At 46.5% G+C, this 21,752-nt stretch overlaps 1 protein-coding gene across 2 annotated transcripts in view; it reads right to left on the bottom strand.

The window, feature by feature from the left end:
- The window catches only part of RUNX3 (RUNX family transcription factor 3), a 117,071-nt gene extending 113,730 nt beyond the window's left edge, over nt 1-3,341 (bottom strand). The window contains exons 1-2 of one of the 2 annotated variants that reach the window (XM_065577309.1): nt 3,177-3,341; nt 2,793-2,933 (exon numbers count right to left, since the gene is read on the bottom strand). In XM_065577309.1, coding sequence (XP_065433381.1) covers nt 2,793-2,850 — 58 coding nt within the window. In that variant the 5' untranslated portion in view covers nt 2,851-2,933; nt 3,177-3,341. Of the gene's footprint in view, nt 1-2,792; nt 3,102-3,176 lie in introns of those variants that run through there. The other variant, XM_065577310.1, reaches the window with a different exon arrangement.
- Between the last annotated feature and the right edge of the window lie 18,411 nt (nt 3,342-21,752).

Raw genomic sequence — 21,752 nt, 5'->3', positions numbered from 1 at the left:
GCAAACAAATAGCCATTTGCATGGACAGGCACAGAAAATCAATCACAATATGAATGTAGTTGAATCAGAAAGCTATTTGGAATTCAAATGAAACATTCATGACTGTTTTACACTAGTCACCCAGATCTAGCTATGCACCCAACTGCACTGGAAAGGACACATCTAACCTCTTAAAGAAACAAGGATTTCTTGTCTTAATCGTAAACAAATGTTTCCCAAGTTAGCTATTCTCCATCTTCAGTGTAATCGTTTTTCTCTCCCCCCCTTTTAATAAAATTATGTCTGAAACAAAAATGTTTATTACTTTTATGAGTTTCTATTTGTATGGGAATTGAATTCAAGATGTGATATTTCTGTCTCTCTCTTTTTTTTATGACCGATCCTCAGCATTTCTTCATCTGGCTTGTGGCGGGAAAAGCACAGATTAAAAGGACTGTGCAAATGTTTTTTATAAACTTCTCTTATTTTCTTGCCATAGGACTGCCTTTAATTAGCTCTGTGGAGTACAAAGGATACATAATGACACCATCTCACAGCGGAGGATATAAAGATCTACTATATTTATTGCTGAATAGTCACACTGTACTCCAGTACTTTGATAAGTACCAACCTTGGACTAGGTTCCATTCTTATTGACACCGTTATAAATCTGCTGAGGTCAAGGACACTACTCTGGGATTTACACCAATGTAACTAAAAATAGAATTTGGCTCATTATTCTCACCGCTCAGAAGAAAATTCAAATACAGTAAATGGACGGGGACAGATTTAATAATGTTAATCCATTGAATATCATGTAACCTTTGGGATTTTTGAACACTACGCCAAATTCTGGTCTCTGACACTGGTAAAACCCTAATATGGTCTAGTGACTTCTGTAGTATTTTGCTAATTCTAGATAACATTCAACTTAAGATTTATCCCCAATCATTTTAGTTGACGAGTATCAAGTTGATTGATTTTGACACCATTTTCTTTCATCCATTTAGTTTCAGTATACTGTGTTAAGTTGCTATGTGAGAATTCTTTTTTTTTAATGCTTTTATCTTTGGAATCAGCTTGAACATCTTATCTTGTTTTAGAAATTCAGCTACAAAACAAGTACAAAAAAATCCAACAAACCCCCAGAATTTACAGGGTTCTGGCATACCTGTAGTACTCTAATGTTAAGGTCTAATCCTGCATTCCTGAGACATCTTCAACTCTCAGGGAATTAATGAGGGATTATTTGGATTGCGCAAGGAATGAAAGATTGGGTCCATCCTGGTTTTCATTCAAAGGTTTTAGAACTGAGAACATGCCAAGCGCCCCAGTTCAAAATAAGTCAGTGAGAAGACCACCTGCACATTCTTTATGTCCTGATGAGTTGCGTTTTTAAAGTATTCTGTAACCAGCATCCCAGATAGCAGGACTTGCAATAGCACAAATTGATTTTCTGCAATTTACTGGATTTGCAAAAGCAGGTAACTCTGAGAAACACTCCCGATTTTAGCAATATGCCACAGAGCACGAGGTAGTTCCTCTACACGAATAGGCTGAAAAAAATGACACCGTCCCAGTTTGCAGTATTCTCCCAAGTAACAGAGTGACAGAATGGTATGCCTGCTGCCACACTGATGCACTGCAGAAAAAGATGCCTTCACCATACAACAAAAAATAAATGCAGTCTAGTTTAAATTCTTTGGGTCAAATCCTAGGCACCTTGCTTTATTTTTATGCAGGCAAAAGTGCTGAGTAAAAACTAAGTCAAGGCACTCAGATTCAACCACCAGTTTTCACACTCTGCCTCTTTTGGATATTCGTGCTGAAATTTACAAATAAAACGTTCATTGTGTGGCTTAGGAAAGCTTTCAACCCAGTTGTGGTCCCCAGTTTATACTGATACAGAAGAAAATGAGAGCGGAAAATGATCCGACGTTTGCTCTCTGTAAACAAGACCCAATTCAGCTACGCTCTAGGATGGAGCTAAACATCCTAATCATATGCTGAATGTCGGAAATGCAAGGTCCCTCTGTGATAACCGAAAGATATAAAGTCTCATCTTTGTGCAGTTACGGCGGGGTTGGAGCAGAAAGAGTAGGTGGAATAAACGTTGTCCAAAGCAATTACATTTCTGAAGTGCCTTTCAAAAGCGAAACACTAGATTCTCACACACACTATAGCAAAGTCTTTCAAGTCTACCTTTAAAGCAACCATCCTCAAACCCTCTAGTGCCCTGGAAAGCTAGCTTTCCCCTTAGAAACGGAAAATGTTGAGTGCTATTAACTTTTGCAGCTCTTACCTGATGACTTAAGTTCTTTCCTTTCACCTGCTGGTTATGCATATCTAAGGCATCCATCCCCACAGAGCCTGGACACTAGCTACTTTGGCTCACATGGGGCTATGCAGGCAGAGTAGGACTGAAAGAAATATAGCATATATCTAGCACCAAGCAATGACCTCTGGACAAATTGCCACTCAGTTAATGTTCACAGTCCTACAACCGATTTCATGCCACACCTGGTGAGTCAACAACAGTGTGAAAAAGTCATCACGAAGGAAAATGTACATCAAGGTAGGGCCTGGACAGAAGCGCCGAGAAGATCCAGAAGCTCATCATTTCACATAGCAATGGAGTGCTCTAAGCATGGGTCACACGCACAACAGAAAACTCATTCCACGACAGCCCACTGTGTGAGCAGCTAGCATGCAACTGAAGATGTGCCAGCGAAGTTATTAAAATAGGCTGCTGTTCAGCGACAAACAACAACGTTTCCTGCCTTGAAGAAGATGAAAACAAGGGCTCTACTCACCACGGAGGAAGGTTGGCGAATAGGCTGCAAACGAGTCAAATATGCTGTTGGAAGCCATGACCCCAGCCCAAGATGATTCTTCAGCCAGTCCTTGTGGTTTGTTTATATTCCCCCCGCTAGTCTTGAAAAAATAAGTTTGAACTGAAATACAAAAGAGAGAGAGAGAGAGAGAGAGAAATCCACAAGGAAGCTAAGTGCCTGTTTGTAACCAAGAATCTGGCTTTGCCGTGCCACAGGAATGCTTAGCCACAAGTTTTTCAACAGAAGCATATGCACGCTGGATCATTAGTACGAACAGGGGGGAAGAAAACAGGGTTTGCAAAGAGATAGACAGAGGGTGGTGTAAGGTATGGAGAGCAAAATGAATGAATGAATGGAACTTACCCTAGACAGACAAAAATACAGCTGGTGTTAACAACCAAGGGGGGGGGGGAAACCTCCTCGCTGAGGTACAGGTACTCTTCTAAATTGGAGATTGCAGTTTGCTTGTGGTTCTGTGGTCGCCTATGAGGCCTGAAAGAGTGTTAACTCAACCCCGGTTCTGAGACAGAAAAGACTCCGGCTAGTCGTTCGCTGAGTGGAAGAGGAGAGTCAGCTGACCCGTGATGTCAACGGGGCATGAAACATCTTTGTGGCTTCTTCTTCTTCTTCTTTTTTTTTTTTTTTTTTAATGGTTTATATTTATTAGTTCATGGGAGGCCTGGTTGACTCTCCCGGATCCTATGGTGAATGACATACAGAAGCAGAACTTAGAAGCATTGAGACATTTCCTTTTAATTAATTATATTGTTGCCCTAGAAGAGACAGAAGAGAGACTTCAGATTTCTAATTGGTTGATTGAAGTAATAACCCATTTACATTCAGTGGTTTTCTCCTTTTAACTGCCTTTTCTCCCACATTTACCACTTGTCTGTATCATAATTTTTAGCTGTACATGGCTTTCTAACTCCAGCTCTCTTGGCTGATTATTGTTACTGCGTGTCGAGACTATTTCCATATGTGTAGATGGGTGGCTCTTCTTTGCGGGGATTTTATGTGAATTAGTACTAAGCAAGACACAAAGCACATGCGGCAGAATAAACATTGCTAGCTGAAGAGAGGAACTGCAGCCATTCATCATGCTTTAAAGGTGTAGAATCGCATTCCAGGGAAAGGAAGGCGATCAAGTCTGAAGCCCTTACTCATGCTGGGTAGTGCTTATTCATTGGGGTCAATGGGAATGTTGCCTGGGTAAAACTGCAGGGACTGGGACCTTGTTTTTCAGGAGTAATGGTCACCAGCTGATTATTAACGACGATGCTTTGATATCTGCGGGTGGGTAAGTCCCAAGGCCAGATTTTCAAAGGTATTTAGGCATTGAAGCAGGTTTGGCACCCAACCTACTTAGGTGCTTCTTGGAAAATCCCACTAGGTGCCTATCTTCATCTTTAGGTGCCTACGTACCTTTGAGAATCTGTCCCCATGGCCCTCAAAATAAGGCTTAAATGGGACATAGACTCTATATTGGCCTTCTCCAAGGGGTGAATTTCATCTGTTCAGGAAATAAACCTCACAACATTCCTGGGCGATGCATGTTGGGCCATCACATTTTAAGCAAACTTCCCCAATGATTTCCTGGGGAAGTTCTGCATAAAATCCTGTGGCACTAGATGGTGCAGGGTCATTAGTAAAAACGTAACTTAAAGATCCCTCTGAACTGGTAGCATCAACATCTGCAAGGCCTTCAAATCCCTCCTTAAAACTCTCCTTTACCTTGATGCCTACAGAAAACTTGAGAGCTGGTGCCCAGAGACCACTGCCTGTCACACTGACCAATATTGTCTCACTGTTTCCCTGTGCTCCAGTGTCGGTCTGTCTGTATCTATCCAGTGTCTCTTGTCTTAGATTTACATTGTAAGCTCTTTGGGACAGGGACTGTCCTTTCGTTCTGTGTTTGAATAACCCTTAGTGCCATGGGCGCCTGGTTCCTGACTGGGACTCTGAGGAGCTACTACCTTACAAATAACTAATTTTCCACTTACACTTGTAAGTTTTGGGCTTACCTTTCTCCTTACTCACAGTGAGTAGTATTGACTCGTGTGAGTCGTTATTGAGGATTTGGCCCGATACACATGCCCAAGCCAAAGGTGAAAAACACACAAACACCCCCGCAAATTGAAGTAATGACACATCACTTTGGAATTCCGCCCAGAGAATCCTAGAAATCAGAGATGAGAAAGGCCTCTTAGGTCATCCAGTTCACCTCCTTGCCTACAGTCCATTTCCCTGTCCTTTGAGCAGCACAATTTTTAACTACCCCAAGTGCTTGAACTGCGGGGGGATCTGATAACAGTCTTCAGATATGTTAAGGGCCGTTACAAAAAAAACGGTGACCGATTGCACTCAATGTCCAGCGAAGGCAGGACAAGAGGTAATGGGCTTACTCAGCAGCAAGGGAGATTTAGGTTAGATATTAGGAAAAGCTTTCTAATTATGAGGGTAGTTAAGCTCTGGAATAGGCTTCCCCGGGGGGTTGTGGAATCCCCATCAAGAACTGGTTGGACAAACACCTCTCAGGAATGGTCTAGGAGTACTTGATCCTGCCTCAGCATGGTGGGATGTATGACGTGACCTCTCAAGGTCTCTTCCAGCCCTAGATTTCTGTGATTCTACTCACTTCCCTTGGACGATCATCCCACTTTAACAGTTCTCAGGGTCAGGAAACTTTTCCTGATATTGAACCTAAATTTCCCTCTCATGCTCTCCTCTTTGCTCTCAGTTAATCCCCCATATTATTACTGATTTCCAGTAACATCCCCACTGTACACAGCCAGAGAAAGGCCCCTTGTACCAACCTTAAAATTTCCTCTTTCTTAGTGTTTCCTCCTTCAGGTATTCCTAATTGGTTATTAGGTCCCTCCATGTTAGTGATCAGTTAGTCAATGTTAACCAGATTCTGTTCACACTGGCACCAGTGTAAATCCAGAGTAACTCCATTTACATCAGACTCTGCTCTCTTTAATCAGGCAAAAATCCCATTGGATCAATTTCTGTTCTCCACTACACTGGTATACTAAAACGCTGTTGAAACCGATGGATTTTCCTGCATATTTATCACAGTCTAGGGGTCTGGTCCAAGGCCCAATGAAGTCAATGGGGTTTTTGCTGTTGGTTTTAAAGAGGTTTTAGTTTGGGCCATACATGAGAACAGAATTTGGCCCTTTATTTTTATGAATCATTATTAGTTGACACAAGGCTGGTATTATGCCTATAGACGGCAGTGTTATCTGGTGGGCATGTGTGGCACACGTCCCGGTGATAATCACCATTCAAATATTATCCTTTCTGTGTGTGTTTTTTGCAGAGACCTACTCACTATCATGTCAGGTTAAGAAATAGATTAATTGGGGCCCTATAGGTGCAGAAGTGACTAACTAAAACGCGGAGAGATTTTTCTTCCAAAAAAAGATGTTTGAGGAAGTGAAACTCACAGTAAATTAAGTCTGAATGAAATCTGCAGGCAAAAAGTACCAAGGTCTGTGGTATTTCCAGTGCATACGAGTGTGATCTAACAGTATTTATACAATCCCGCGTTGGCCAGATTTTGCTGGACGTACCTCTGGACCCCCGTCTTGGCTTTCACATAAGAGTGCAGGGACATTGGAAGTATTAGACATGATTGACGCCCAGAATATTAACATTGAGATGTGTAAGAGCTGATCTTATTTGCTGTGGCTCAAAATCCTGGGATTCTGTTTGTCCTTCATAAGAGCGGCCATACAGGGTCAGACCAATGGTCCACCTAGTCCAATATCTTGTCTTCTGACAGCAGTCAGTGCCTGAGGCGTTTCTGACTCACTAAAAGAACCCCTGTCTCCAGGGTGATAACACAAAGTATGCTGATCATTTTACAGCACAAAAGGAGGAGGAAATATCAAATGAGCTTTTAAAAGGTTCAACGCAAGCCATCACCTGCAGGGCCTATGGAGCAGGACAAGGTCACCTTGTCTCCATTTGCCTTGTATCTTCTCAGACTACAATGTCAACACGCTCCCTTTCCCCCAGGCCCCACTTCTCCACATTGCGTGTTGCTGGCTGGCCCGGCCGTATTATAAGCTCCAGGACCGCTGGCCATTTTCATGAGTCCTTTGACAGGGCTTAAGTCAGGGTCTGTGGTGAACTGGATGGGACAGAAGATTCCTCAAACCTTGCCCCGCTCTATAAAGTAGGGATTTTGTCTCCTCTCTCCACTCATGCCTTGAGCCCACTGAACTCACTGATGCATGTGCAAAAGGTGGATAATAGACTTATTTTTCCTACCGTGCAACGTTTTTCATGTTTGACACAGCAAGACTAAAAGTATGTAGCATGAACGTGTGCCATTGTGTCATTCAGATTTGATGCTAGTTTTTGATTCCTTGGCCCCAATCCTTCATTGAGGAAAAGGACTGGGACTTTCAAAACCATTGACTTCAAGGAGAGCAGAGTTAGGCCAAGGAGGAGCACCCTGGAAAACCCCACCCACAAAGCACACAGTGCAATTTAGAAAGTGGAGACGAGGAGCAGAGATGACTTAAGCCGTCTTCCTTATCCCTGATCCTTGTATGCCAGGCTGGACCCCTGACACAGCTGTTCTGATTTACACCAACTACAAATGTCCCCTATGGTCATTAGGACAGCTGGGGACACTAAAGTGCAGAGAAAAGTGGTCACACCTCCTTTTCCCGGGCCACACCCCCTAACTCACCAGCCAAGGTGGAGTAGAAGCTGCTACCCCCCAGAAGCTGCTACTCTACTCTGCACTGCGTTAATCCTCCCAGGCACAGATAAGTTGGCTTTACAATTGCTTTGCTCCAGCACTGTGGCACAAAGCAACCTACGTGTAGCCAAGGCTCCTGCCCCTGGGTGCTTTCCTTGTTATACTCATCTCTGAAATTATCCCCAGCTGTTTTCTTTATGATAAAATTCCCCCCTCTTTAAATTGCTGCATTTTTCCATGGGTGTGTCTCTAAATCTAAATACTCCAATTTTGCTCATGCAGTCAAATGCAAGGGCTTATTATGTGGTCTAGAAATTGATGGGTATTCCATATGTTATCTATATACTGTACCAGAAACTTACAGTATGTTTCAAGGAAATTAACAACTAGTTCAGGCATTGCATTTCATTCTGTGCATTCCTATGCATCTATGAGTGTGTAATGTATACGCTGATATATTTTATTTATTTATGACCATTTACACGTGGAAATACAAAGCAGCTATCCCGCAGTCTAAGAACTTCTGACAAACTTTAGCACACCAAAAAAGTATTAGATCCGTTTGCAAAAGGTTGGGCGGGGGAGGAGGTTGTTAACTTAGGAGCTGTGAAGTGAACTGGAGCCAAAACTGGGGAAAACGGTGCGCTCATAAAAAGTACAAAAGAATCTAAAATGATTCCTTTGTTTTTAATGTGGATTTTTGGTTTGAGACTCAGCCGTCATTAAGGGTATGTACATGTGCCCAAAGTCTGGTGGAATGGGTGCATTTAAAAAAAACCAGCTATAGATGTCCATGCTAATAACTGACAGATCAAACAACACACCCAATAGAGAGAAATACATCTAGATATATAGATATTATATACATCTACGTGAGCAAATTTCTTCAGGCCAGAGACCATGTCTCACAGGTGTTGGTTCAGTGAATAAGACAATGGGGTCCCACTTCTGTTTAGGCTCTCTGGATGCTGTTGCAATATAAATAGCCCATAGATCTCCTCAGAAGATTGCTACATCTATCTTCATTTGTGGACACACAGTTTGAGATTTTAAACACTTCTGGGAGACTTGGATGAGAAGGGATCTTCATTTGTTTTTTCTTTAGTTGAACCCTTTAAATAGCTGGAGTCACCGAGGCTATGGATATTTGACCCAAATTGAAGCTGATTTTCAGAAATGCAGGGAACCCACAGTTCCCACTTACTTCAGGTGGAATCATGGGTGCTCCCCACCTTTGAAGAGACTTGGCTCCTAAGCCCGGTGAAGTCAAATGTTTCCATGTTCTCCAGAAGGCTTCAGATCAGGCCCCTTTCTGGTGTTACAAAAGTTGGAGCCCCAAAAACCGAACCCCCCCCCGCAAATCAGTGAATGCATTTGGAGATGGTAGCCTGTGGGGTTGGGACAGTCTTTCGTTCTGTATTTGTACAGCCCCTAGCACAACAGGTCCATGACTGGGGCTCCCAGGTGCTATGATTATACAAATAAAAATAACAATCAACCGGCTGTGGAAAACCAATTGTACAAGCCTATCGATGGCTGGCAGCAGGAAAAGGCCCCTGTTCTCTGCCCTCGCTTATACTTTGTGCATCACTGATCTGCATTTACCAGCTGTATCCCCATTCACACACTGAAAAAACCACCTTCCCTGGGGGGAGGGGAGGGCTGAAGAGAACACCGCAGCTGCTTGGAGGTCTGCAGTTACCCACAGGCTACGTGCAGCCTTTTCAAGAGCTGGCATCGCCCTTCAGGAGCGGGCTGTTTGGAAGGGGCAACTTTTTATGCATTCTCCTCCGCCAAACGAAAACCAAAACAACGTCGTCCTGTCAGAAAACCGGGCAAGTCAAGTCACAGGGCTGCTGCAGGGCAGCTCAGATGCAGGCAGTCTGGCGAGGCTGCCATCAAACCCAGTGCACCACAGGAAACCACTAACTCTAAACATGAGACAAACACTAGGCCATGCGCTCCCTCTCTGCTTCCATGAGCGGCGCGGAGGCAGAGCTAGCAGACCGCCGTGGCGTGTCTGTGTGTTAGGACCAGCTCTGCAGCATGGTCGCTCCTCTCCATCCACGAGCCCCGGAGGCTCCTTCCTCCGGGTCTGCGTTTTTGCAGGGAGTGGAGTGGGTGGAACCAAAGAGCTGAATTCTGGGACTTGGTCCCCTTTGTACGTTCCCTGGCTTATGCCAATGAAGAGCCCAGGGAGTTGGACGTGGCTTTTTAGTACCGCCACGCTGCATTTGTGACCTGGCGACGGACCCATCACCATTAGGCCAGGCTGCTCCCCTGAAGACATCCAGCTGAATTCAGACAGGGGCAAAAGCAGATTGGGAGGACGCTGGCGGCTGGTGATGGGGAGGGAACAACGTACCCACGAGGAATCAGAATGCATTACTACTGCTGTTCAGAGTGAGCACTCCTGATTGAGATTATACACTCTTGGGCACAGGGACTGTCTCTCTGTGTTCATACCCCATCCAGCCTTCTCAGCTGGAGCATCTGTGTGCTACCAAAACAGATTATTATCATCATTGAGGAAACAGACAGGAGAAGCGTCTGTCGTGCCCTTTATATTGCAATCATCATGGGAAGCCTCAAGGAAAGCTTGTACCGGGAGCTGTTCTCTGTGAAGCCCTTCTCCCTGAGAGAGTGGGGCTATTTTTCAATACTGGGGGGAGGGGGGTTACCTGTGTCAAGGTTCGATGGCATCCGTTGTTAGCACTCATTCCTTCACCTCTGTTTTGGAGCGGCGGCTTTGGTGGGTCTACGGCAGGGGTCTCAAACATGCGGCCCGTGGGGTTATTTTCTGCAGCCCGCAAGCTCCTCACGGCCCTCTCACCTTCCCCCAGCGTTTACCTAGAGCGGTTCCGGCCCGACCTGCACTGCCTGCCCTGCCCCTGCGCCATTCCGGGAAGTGGCCGGAACCTGGGGAAGGAGGGGCACAGGGGGGTGTGTGGCTGTTGCTTCAGCCACCGCCCCCAGAAGCTCCCATTGGCCGCGGTTCTCCATTCCCGGCGATTCCATTTCGGGGAAGGTATTGGAATGGGGGCAGGGAAGGGATGGGAAGAGGCGGGGCAGGGGCGGGGCCTCATGGAAGGAGTGGAATGGGGGCGGGGCCGAGGGTGACGGGGGGAAGTGTCAGTAAATGCGGCCCTCGGGCCAATGTACTAGTCCTCATGTGGCCCTCGTGGTCATTTGAGGTTGAGACCTCTGGCCTACGGGCTTTTTTAGGGCGCAGCCGAATGTGGCCTGTAATGGAGACACGGCAAAACAAAGGGACAAATACATTAAAGGGAGACATTTGTTTAGTCAAAAGCCAGGTTTTCCCTTACTGCCGTATGGAGGAATTCCCCCTCAGCCCTGAAGGCAGGGAGGCAGCACAAGGCTGTGAGGTGTATTTGAGAGCTGCAATGGGCCATCGGCCTAGTCCTGGCTTGGGGACCGCACAGGCAGAGGGAGCTGGCCCTCTGCACGCCGGTGAATTTCTCCCCTGCGTGGTTAATTCAGACGACGTATCACCAGCGACCATCAGTGGACCCGTGAAACAGGCTCACTCCGCCCATGCCCTATCCTCACACGCTCACTGGCCCTCCTCCTTCAGAATCCCCCTCGGTCTTTGTCTGCCCCCCTGCCCCAAATCAGCCCTCCACACGATCTGCTCCCATGCTAAGGGGCAGGGCCAAGTAACAACAATATGCATGACCAGCCAGCCTCTCTCCAGGGCAGTCATCTCTTCCCTTGGTTTGCTTTTGCCTCTTGCCTACCTGCCCACTCTGTGGCCTGTGTTGTGCGCACTCAGCTGACAACAGGGGTCCCCTTTCGCCTTGCAAACTATGACTCCACAAAACAACCCTGCAGGCTGGTCTATTGGGTGAGCGCTGTCTATCTCTTCTTGCTGATAAACTCCTCATGACGTCTCCTGCCACATCCAATTCTATCTCCCCAGCATCCCATTGGAGGCTCCCCAGAATCACCCTCGGAGGCTATGCCATTTCCTCAGCCCCCTGAGAAGGAAGCCGGGACTGGAACCGAGAGCGCTCACCCACTGGAAAGGGAGCGGCAGCCAGGTGCAAAAGGGCAGCTTTAGGGCTGTGCAGGTTTGGCTCTGCCCTATTTAAAGGCCCAACCTGAGAAAAGCATGATGGGAAAAAAATCCTATAAATGGATAGGCCTGCAAGGAGGGCAGAGTTCGCAAGGGACAGTCACAAAGAACTGGGGCAAGAGAACACCTCTACACCAGTTTCACTTTCAGCCTTCCTTCCCGTCTCTGTCCCCTCTCCCTTCGGATTCTCCACCTGAGGCTCCTTTCTAGCTCTCATGTGGCCCACTACATCGGGACAGTTTCCCTGTTCTTGCTTACCAAGCCCTGCAGCCTCGCCTCCTTCTAAGCTACCCCCCCTTTTAAAATAATCCTCCCTACCTCCTTCTCTTGCTATTAATTCCCCATGCCATCCCTTTCCTGAAATATTCCTCCCGTATCTGTTTGCCGTACCTGTCTTGGAGTGCCGGCCCTTTGCCCAGGTCTCACTACACATTTACAAGGCACTGTGATGTTTTAGGGGCTGTACGTGATTTTTAAGAACAGCAACGATGGCCGTGCACCCCGACTGCCGAAAGGGTTAAACAAACAAGCCTAGCATGTATTCCCCATCTGACAAGCCATATAAGGCAGGCGGTGCAGAGCCAGAACTAACCCCCACAGATCATACTGCAGCCCACAGACATTTATGTGGAGGTTGGAGAAAATATGAAGCTGACCACTGTGCTCGAAGATGTTAGGAGGACATTCAGTGAAGATGAAATTGCTCCTTCCGTTCTGGGGATTTCTTGGCTCAGGGAGAATTACAGGCTCCGCTGGAAATAGAAAGAACCAAATTCTGCATTCACCTCCACACAGGCAACTCCTGTCGACTTCCATGGGAGGTAGGCAGACAGATCTGAGAGCTGAGTTTGCTCCAGAAGCAATAGAACTGCTCCTGGTAGTGGAAGTAAACATCCTTTTACTTAATGTTGTATGCTGCAGGCCTGTTCCTATTGAAAACAACAGCAAAACCTCCATTCGCTGCAACAGGAGCAGGACCAGCTCCCTGTATACGGCCCCGATCCTGCAATGAGATGCACTCAGGCAGACCCTGCACCAGTGACGAGCTAAATGCAGCATCAGGGACTTGGCCAAGTCACGTCCAGTGTGTTATGGTACTAATTGCTCGTGGCCGGCGGAAAAGTCACCCACTCATGTTATTTATCATCTACAACAATTTGAGCCCCGGCTTTCACGTGTCATGGCTTTCGATGCCCCTTCTCTTGTCTCATGAAATTAACATGACACAAGGTTGTAATTCACCAGAGTGGCCTTTCATTATTGAAATGTCACTGATGGTTTTTAAGTCGCTGCACCACAGTCTGGGCTTGGGCACCACAAGCTCCTTCAGCAATTCAGGGTTTCAAAAGGAAGAACAAAAGAGACTTTTCAATGGGTTTTTTTTGGCATCACACACAGGTTTCTTCCAGGCTACATCACTTAGATGGCGTGGATGAAAATCATTCCATACAGCGAAGTGAAACTGTCTCTCTCTAAGCCTCAATGACCCAAAATATTCTCATTCAAAAAGACACCATTTCCCCCAGTGGGTGTTAATAGCTGGTTTTCAGATATGCTGGACGCCCCCGACTCCACTGAAGCAAAGAGGTAGTTCAGATGCTCACTGGCTTTGAAAATCAGTCCATGAATGCACTGAAAAGTCCTCTGCTATGTATATAGTAAGTCCTACTCTATTTATTTATATTACTTACTATAAATAGTCCCGAGGTCTACTTGTTGGGGTTAGAGTGGCCTAATAGCTAAAGCAGTGGCCTAGGAATCAGGAGACCTGGATTCTGTTCCTGGCTCTGCCACTGAGCACCTGCAGGACCTTGGGCAAGTCAATTCCCCTCTCACCCTTCATCTTGTCGATTAGATTGTAAGCTCCTCAGGGCAGGGACAGTCTTTCACAGTGTTTGTACAATGCCCAGCACAGTGGTGCCCTATCCAGGCACTATTATAACAATAACAAGGTCCCCTATTTAGGTCCCCGTCCCGTAATAAGCTCCACACATGGAGTACAATGGCTGAAACCTCAGTCACTTCGATGGGGCTCCATAAGGGCACAAGGATCCACCCGTGTGGAGATTCCGGCAGGATCAAGGCCTTAATTGTGCACCTACAGAAAATGAAACAAACGAGACTAGGAGGCTGTTAGATCCAATGCTTTAACTGTTGCTTAGGCCGGTGGCTCTCAACCTTTCCAGACTATTGTACCCCTTTCAGGTGTCTGATTTTTCTTGCATACCCCAAGTTTCACCTCACTTAAAAACTACTTACTTACAAAATCAGACATAAAATCCAAACGTGTCACAGCACACGATTACTGAAAAATTGCTGACTTTCTTATTTTTACCATATAATCGTAAAATAAATCAATTGGGATATAAATATTGTACTTACATTTCAGTGTATAATATATACAGCGTATAAACAAGCCATTGTATGAAACTTTAGTTTGTCCTGACTTTGCAAATGCTTTTTATGTAGCCTGTTGTAAAACTAGTAGGCAGCTATCTAGACAAGTTGCTGCACCCCTCCTGAAAGACCTCTGCGTGCTCCCAGGGGTACATGTACCCTGGTTGAGAACCACTGGCTTAGGACACACAGGAGCATTGGCTTCACTGAACTGGCAGGGCATGGCAGGGCATGAAGAGGCAGGGGAAAGTCATATATAAAAATACCACTGAGACGTGTTCCCTGTCCCTAAAAATATAGTCAAAAAATTCTGTAAATGCAGTAGTCTAGCTTTCTGATTCCTGTACCATAAAGTATGCAAATAACTGCCTGTGCTTTTCCTGTCTAGGAGCTGTATCAAACAGCTAGCAAAAACAATCTTATTACCCTCAGCAATAAACTTTTTTTGAAAGAAAGAAAGAAAGAAAGAAAGAAAGAAAGAAAGAAAGAAAGAAAGAAAGAAAGAAAGAAAGAAATCTCATGTTAACTGGCAACTCTGGAATAAATTAGTTTTAGTATAAGGGAGGCAAAATTGCTAAAAAAAAATGCAGGTTTTTATGGATAATCTCAACTTCCCACAATGTACTGCAACAAAAACACAGCCACTTAGAACTTCTCATCTGTCCCTATGCGATATGCTTCGGCCAGTCGGAACCTCACACCAGCTCCGCCTGCGCTAGCCAAAGGACAGCCCCTACTAGAGATGAGCAGTATCGGGTCTGTGATACACAGCTGATCATTTCTGATCCCCACGAGTAAAGGACCGGGCCTCCCCATCCACCCACCCACGTACCTATATGAACTGAATGAGGCATGGGGTCCTGGGGAAAAACTAGTATGTGATCATGTAATTAAAGACTGTGCACAAAGGGGGGTGGGGGGGAGTTGCACGGGCATCATTACTGTGGCATTTCCTAACTTTTGAGTGCTTGACTTTGCAACCGTACTAATGTGATTTTAATGTAGCATTTGTGTACACACACACACACACACACACACACACACACACACACACACACACACACACACAAACACACACTATTCTCATTCACCAAAATGCAATGACACAACTCCCCAAGACCTTCCCCATTACATGTATTTTGCCTTTGACATAAATTGAGCACTCGGACCTGGGGTGCCCTGCACTGCATGCTTGTTACCACTACATGCTTATACTATTAGCCAGAAGCTTTACAGTAGATCACTACTGTGCCTCGAGAACTGAAGAGGCTGGTTGTGCTGCCATCCAGTGACTGCAAAAGCAACCTGGGAGCTAAAGCCAAGGGAATTTGAAATTAATTCCAGGCTCCAAGGAATTAGCCACTGAAGTGACTAGAGCCAAAGGCAAATACTGTATGACTGAAAAGTGAATCGGCAGCTTTATCAATACAGGGATGATGATAAAATCCTTGAAGAGCAGATTATTGCCTTTGATTTTACCTCTCTGGATCATAATACTCAACACTGAGGGTACGTCTACACTGCAATAAAAGTCCTGCGTCCCGGCCACAGCTGGCCCGAGTTAGCTGATTCAGGCTCATGGGGGTCAGGCTGTGGGGCTATAAAACTGCAGTGTAGACAGTTGGGCTTGGGCTGGAGTCCAGCTTCTGAAACTCCAAGAAGGGCCGGGGGGTGGGGAGCTCAGAGCCCTGGTTCCAGCCCAAGCGGGAACGTCTACACTACAATTTGATAGCCCCACAGCCCGAGTCAGCCGACCCAGGCTCTGAGACTCAGTGCTGAGGGGTTTTTAACGCAGTGTAGACACACCCTAAGTGACCACTTGTCACTTCCAAAGCGCTTTGCAACAGTCCTCACAGCCCTGTGAGGCAGGTGAGTATGATCACCACCGTTTTACCGATGGTGAAACTGAGACAGGGAAAGGTGAAGGGACTTGCCCAAGGCCACAGAGGGAGTTGGTGTCAGAGCCAGAATTAAAACTCAGAATCTGAATCCTCCTGGGAGATGCTAGTTTCAGGTCCTAGATCCGTGCTCAGATCACATGGTGCTCAGTAATTTGACCTTGTCCCATAACCCTTAATTTCGATTGGACTCTAGAGTCAGAGCCCTATAGTAGGGTGGGGGTAAGGTCTAGTGGAAGCCAGGACTCCTGGGTTCTAACCTTGGCACTGCCATGGACTAGTTATGTGACTTTGGGAAAGTCTATAAAGTGGGTACAGGTAATGCCTCCCCTTCAACGGGAGTGCTGCGAGAATGAACTAAGTTTTGTAACTTGCTACATAGCCCTTTTGCCATTACCCAACCCTCTTCATCTGAAGATCTCAAAAGTGCTTTGCTAAGATGGCTAAGCCTCAGTTTCCCCATTTCAAAGAGCTTCCACTTTCCATGGCACCAGATCAAGCTGAGAACATGGTCTAGTCTTTAGTAGAGACATTTGGCCCACTGTCTCTTGCAACCACTGTCTCGCTGAATGAGTCAGTTTTATCTCAGATTCTGCACCTGGCACATATGCAGTATGATTTTATAGATAAGAGCAACGCGAAGCCATGGACAGCCTGGTAGAGCTAAGAGAGGGGCCAGGCGAGCCAGGAGCCACAATGCATCTCACACACCCACTTAGGGTGACCAGATGTCCCGATTTTATAGGGACAGTCCCAATTTTGGGGTCTTTTTCTTATATAGAGGCCGATTCCCCCCCACTCCCGTCCCGATTTTTCACGCTTGCTGTCTGGTCGCCCTACACCCACTGCCTTTTGGTTTAGGGTTATAATGGGTCTACTGCTGCCAGATTTCAAACCCCTGCATTTGAGTGTCTTGGAGCTGGGGGTTTGGCAGATGGGGTCTGTCCTGGGTTTCTGTTCAGAGCCATCTCTAGTCGTTTGGGTGTGTCTGGCAGATTTCACAGACCTCCGCTGCCAAGAATTGATGCCCAATGATCCATCACGCCACCCAGCACCAGCCTGGAGTTCTTCCTCGGCGGATAGCTCCATCCTTTCCCTTGGCAGTCCCTGCCTGCCCATGCTCCTTTACCCATCATCCTTTGCATGTCTCCCGACACCATCCCCCTCGCACACAAAACCAATCCAAAGCCTTTCACAGACACGGCATCAGCACAAATCTCTCTCTCTCCCCTGCCCCCAACCTCGTCGAGCACCAACCTTCACATCGTCCCCTCACACAATCTTGCCACGTTTCAGCAAGAGACTTCTCCTCTGCAGCTCCTGCTGCCTGTTTGAAACACGGGTCAAACACGGGTCAGCCTACAAACATCAACCCTCCTAAGGATCCTGAACTGGGTGACACGTGAGTTTCATTTTCACTTAGCACAGGGAGGTTTTGCTGCTGCTGACATAGATTTCGGCCAAGGCCAAAAGAAGTGCAAAACCAGAAAGGCAATCCAGGACTCCTTCCCATGACAGTGAGCATTTCCCCAGGGCTGCACTACTGAGCTCAGCGTCCCCAGAGTGACCTAGATTAGCAGAAGTCTGGTCTTGCTGCATTGCACCCTCTTGGTCCTGACCTCAGTTCGGTTTCACCTGGTATTTGAGAAGTTACCATGCATGCTCCACAGAGCACATTACACATACCTTTAACCCAGGGCTGAATTCAAAGCAGCACACTCACCCCAAACCCTCAGACACTACGGAAATAGGCGTGGTGAAAACACAGAGAAAGCAAGTTTAGCTAGAACTGTCCCTCCAAGCTCTGAGGAAGGGCAGATTTGAATCCAGATCCAGACTTAACTTGGACCTATGACCAGATTCCCTAGAGTATTATTCATCTAGCACCACGAAGGAAAAGGACCCGTTACAAGATGCATAGAAGGAGATAAGAAGGCATCTAAGCACAGGTCAGAAAACGACACAGGTGCAGGAGGTTGTGGGGAGCTCTATGGTGATGAGAATCGGGTAGGTTTTAGGGAGGAGTAAGGTGGCAATTGGCCAGCAAGAAATGCAAAGCCGCAGTGCATGAATCATAGAATCATAGACTATCAGGGTTGGAAGGGACCTCAGGAGGTATCTAGTCCAACCCCCTGCTCAAAGCAGGACCAATTCCCAACTAAATCATCCCAGCCAGGGCTTTGTCAAGCCGGGCCTTAAAAAGCTCTAAGGATGGAGATTCCACCACCTCCTTAGGTAACCCATTCCGGTACTAAGCACCAGACTGAGCAGGAGAATGATACTGTTGCCTGGGAGGAGTTTGGATTAATAGAGGCAACAATAGAGCCTAGTGAGTATGTAGACGGGGAGTGACATTAAGAGAGAAGCAAGTGGTTTGGGAGAAGTCCAAGGAAGGGAGATAAAGACTGGGGGGAGGTTATGCAGCAAGGAGCCTGGCTACACAGTCCTAGACAAGACACAATAGGGTCAAATCCAAAGAGGACTCCAGTGGAGATGCACATCTCCTTCCCTCCACTCCTCCCGCCCCCAGCAATCCGATGTGAATCTGGCCCATAGAGAGAGGCTGAAAATAACCCAAACCTCAGCTCATCCCTGGAGGGGTCTGAAATTCTCTTTCCACTTTCAGTTTTAAAAAATCTGCCCATCCTAAAAAACCAGGGGAATATATAATAATCGCCCATCCATTTTAACTATAGCCCTTGCGAACAGCAATGCAAAAACAAACAACAATTTATGGCAAGCAGCAGGGATTTTTGTGTCTGGTCTGTGGTCTCAGGGAGTGTGCTATCCAAGGACAGTGTTCCAAGCAAGCCAGGAAAACCCAGAATATTACTGGTGTGCTCTCGTTTGACTGATCTCCCTTGGAGGCGACTAAATTATAAATCAGTCAAAGAAGCCTGATTTAAAGGAAGCCTGTATCTTTCCCACACTTTTTCTTGTTTGTATTAGAGTCCTCAGCTGAGACTGGAGCCCCATTGTGCTTGCCCCTGGATAAACCCTTAGGCCGGGTCTAGACACAGTTTTTGTACTGTCAGTTAGGGGTAAGTTAGACCAGTACATCCCCTAGAGTGGACGCAATTATATCGGTGCCTTATACTGGTATGGCTTATTTCCCATCCAGCGTGGGAATAGCTCTTCCAGTCTAAGCACGTGGAACGATATATCCAAACTGGGGAGGGGGAGATTGGTGCCTGTTAACTATGCTCAGAGTGTTAAAGCCAGGCAATTTGGGTGTGTAGAGAAGGCCCTATCCCGCTTTATGTGGCCTTTCGGGGTTCATTCAAAACCAACACACTTGTTTGGCTTCTCACCCCTCTCCAGCCCTCCGGTCATTGCCTCGGCACACTCGGTCTGGTAATGAATTGCGGGATGGGGGCGGCAGGGAGTGAGTGCCCAGCTGCTGGCCCCGGGACACCTGGCTGCTAAGCCCAGAGTCCTCGGTTAACGTGCTCTGCCTTCATTAGGGGCCTGTGCTGGGAGCAGCCTCCTCCCTCTCCTGCTGCATCCGGGATCTTCGGGAAACAGCTTGGGATCGGTCATGGAAAGCTCACGCTAGCCCTGCGGGGTGCTGTGATTGTCAATGGATGACTACAGCCGCTAAGAAAAGTCAGGTACGGTAGAATCAACAAGTGCCACTCACCACTCTGAGCCAGCACTGAATCAGACTCCTCCCTAGTTCATTTGCCCCTCCCAGCCTTCCCCACCCCCCTTCACCTACGCTGCCCTCTATGCTGGGGACACGCTGCTCGTTCCAGTCCGCCCCGGCTCTTCCTTGAGCAGCCTCCTAACCATCACCATCCTCTCTTCTTAGCAATAATCCCCACCCCCTCCCTTGCCTTAGACCCCAAGCCTACAGCCCACTGTGCAGTTGCCAACACATACATAATGAATTTTCAGTGTCAGGGCCTTAGAACGTAAGTGATTTGGCGCAGGGAGGGTTAGGGTTAGTCTATGTAAATAGGGTTAATCTATGTAAAATGCCTTGTAAATATACGCTGATCTAAAGGCATTGTTTGGAATAATGAACCAAATAATACTTTATATGTCCGTAATTTTCGCCACCCAGCCAGTATTTACCTACTAGGCAGGGGGCTTGATTTTTAATATGCTGCATGGCGTGGCTGTCTTGTCCTGTCTCTCTTTGGTTACATCCGTTGTATCGAAATGTTAAAACTAATAATAGTCAATTGAAATGCAACAACTCTGCCAGTGCGTGTAGGTGAGCTGAACCCCTGTTCTGCCTCGAGGCTGGTGGGGGATGATGTTTCCCGGTTTGGTTTGGAGTCCTGGCAGGAGGATTTGAAAGCTGCGTGTCAGTGGCTCTGGACGAAGGCAGAACACTTGGTCAGAACTGGAAGGCAGACACATGTGTCTGACTTGCCAGCCCTCAGAGCACCATGAATGTCGAGCCGGTCGTTTGATAAGTGCTTTTGATGATGGGGAAACAGCCAAAGAGCACACAGACTGGGGAGACCATCAAAGAGATGCAATCATGACCAAAAGTCTGACTGTAGGTGAGAAATCCGACCGGGGAGTGCATTGACACAGCTTGAGATCGTGGCGATAAGAAGGGAGGAAATAAGCATTGAGAGAAATTGCACATTATAAGCATCCTGTAGTGGAGAAGGCGAAATTCTTTATATTTGTTTCTTTTTCTGTCGGTGGAACATGGTGCCTCATTTTCTTTACCAAAGGCCCAAGAGACGTCTTGGGGGCATGAGCCTAGAGCCCTTTTCCGACGCCAGGGTTCTATTCGCAGCCCTGTCACTAATTCATGCTGCGTTCTCAAGCAAATCACTTCCCTGCCCCGTGCCTCAGTTTCCCAGTCCATAAAAAAGGGGCAACAATACTCATCTCCCAAGTGGGGCTTGTGCAACTTCACTCGCTTGTGTAGGCTCTTTGAGGTGCTGACATGGATGGTGAGGTATTCTTAATGAATGGGATGCTGACAGCTAGTTTAAATAAGCCCCAACATGTATTTTTGTCAAATAATCAAACTGTTTTACAAAACGTTTTATTTTCCCTTTTGCAGAAAATGAAGTTTCCGTATTCGAATTTGAATATGTTTGTGCTGTGCTGAAAGCCCCAACAACGCCCCAGTCGCACCCTGACAGCAAGCTCTGCCTCGTATTAAACTAAGGCCCCAATCCTGCAATGTGCTCCATGCAGGACGGATTCCCCATTGAAGTCAATGGGACGCGGTCCATGCCCAGCTGTATGCACAGATCCTCAGCTGGTGCAAACTGGAACAATCCATTGAAATTGGTATAGCCATTGAGGTCAGTGGAGCTACACTGATTTATACCTGCTACACATCCGGGCCTGTTTTTATTCTCTGTCTGTGCAGCCCTCATGCTAATGGAACTGCCACATCCTCAGGGTCACTGGGTGTGGCTGTAATACGAATAATAAAGATAATTAGAATAGCTCATGAGACCCCAGAAGTGAAACTAACTAAAAACAGAAGCCCGGTTTGAACTGAAGTGCAAAAACTAAACAAAGATAGGGTGACCAGACAGCAAGTGTGAAAAATCGGGACGGGGATGGGGGGTAATAGAAGCCTATGTAAGAACAAGACCCCAAAATCGGGACTGTCCCTATAAAATCGGGACAGCTGGTCACCCTAAACAAAGATCAGATAAAAATGATGAAGGGTAGATTTGATTTTGTAAATTCTTACTAATCTAAGGAGTTTTTAGTAACACCGATCATGAATTTTAAAGGCAATCTTTTATCTTGGTAATGTCACTCCACCTATCAGCAACTATCATGTTTACTTATTTTTTCGCAACAGAAGAAACAGTTTTGATCATTATCTTAGCTGACAACTG

This window comes from Chrysemys picta, chromosome 23 (assembly GCF_011386835.1).
Source record: "Chrysemys picta bellii isolate R12L10 chromosome 23, ASM1138683v2, whole genome shotgun sequence".
Lineage (NCBI taxonomy): Eukaryota > Metazoa > Chordata > Testudines > Emydidae > Chrysemys > Chrysemys picta.
This window is presented reverse-complemented; position numbering and strand designations above follow the sequence as displayed.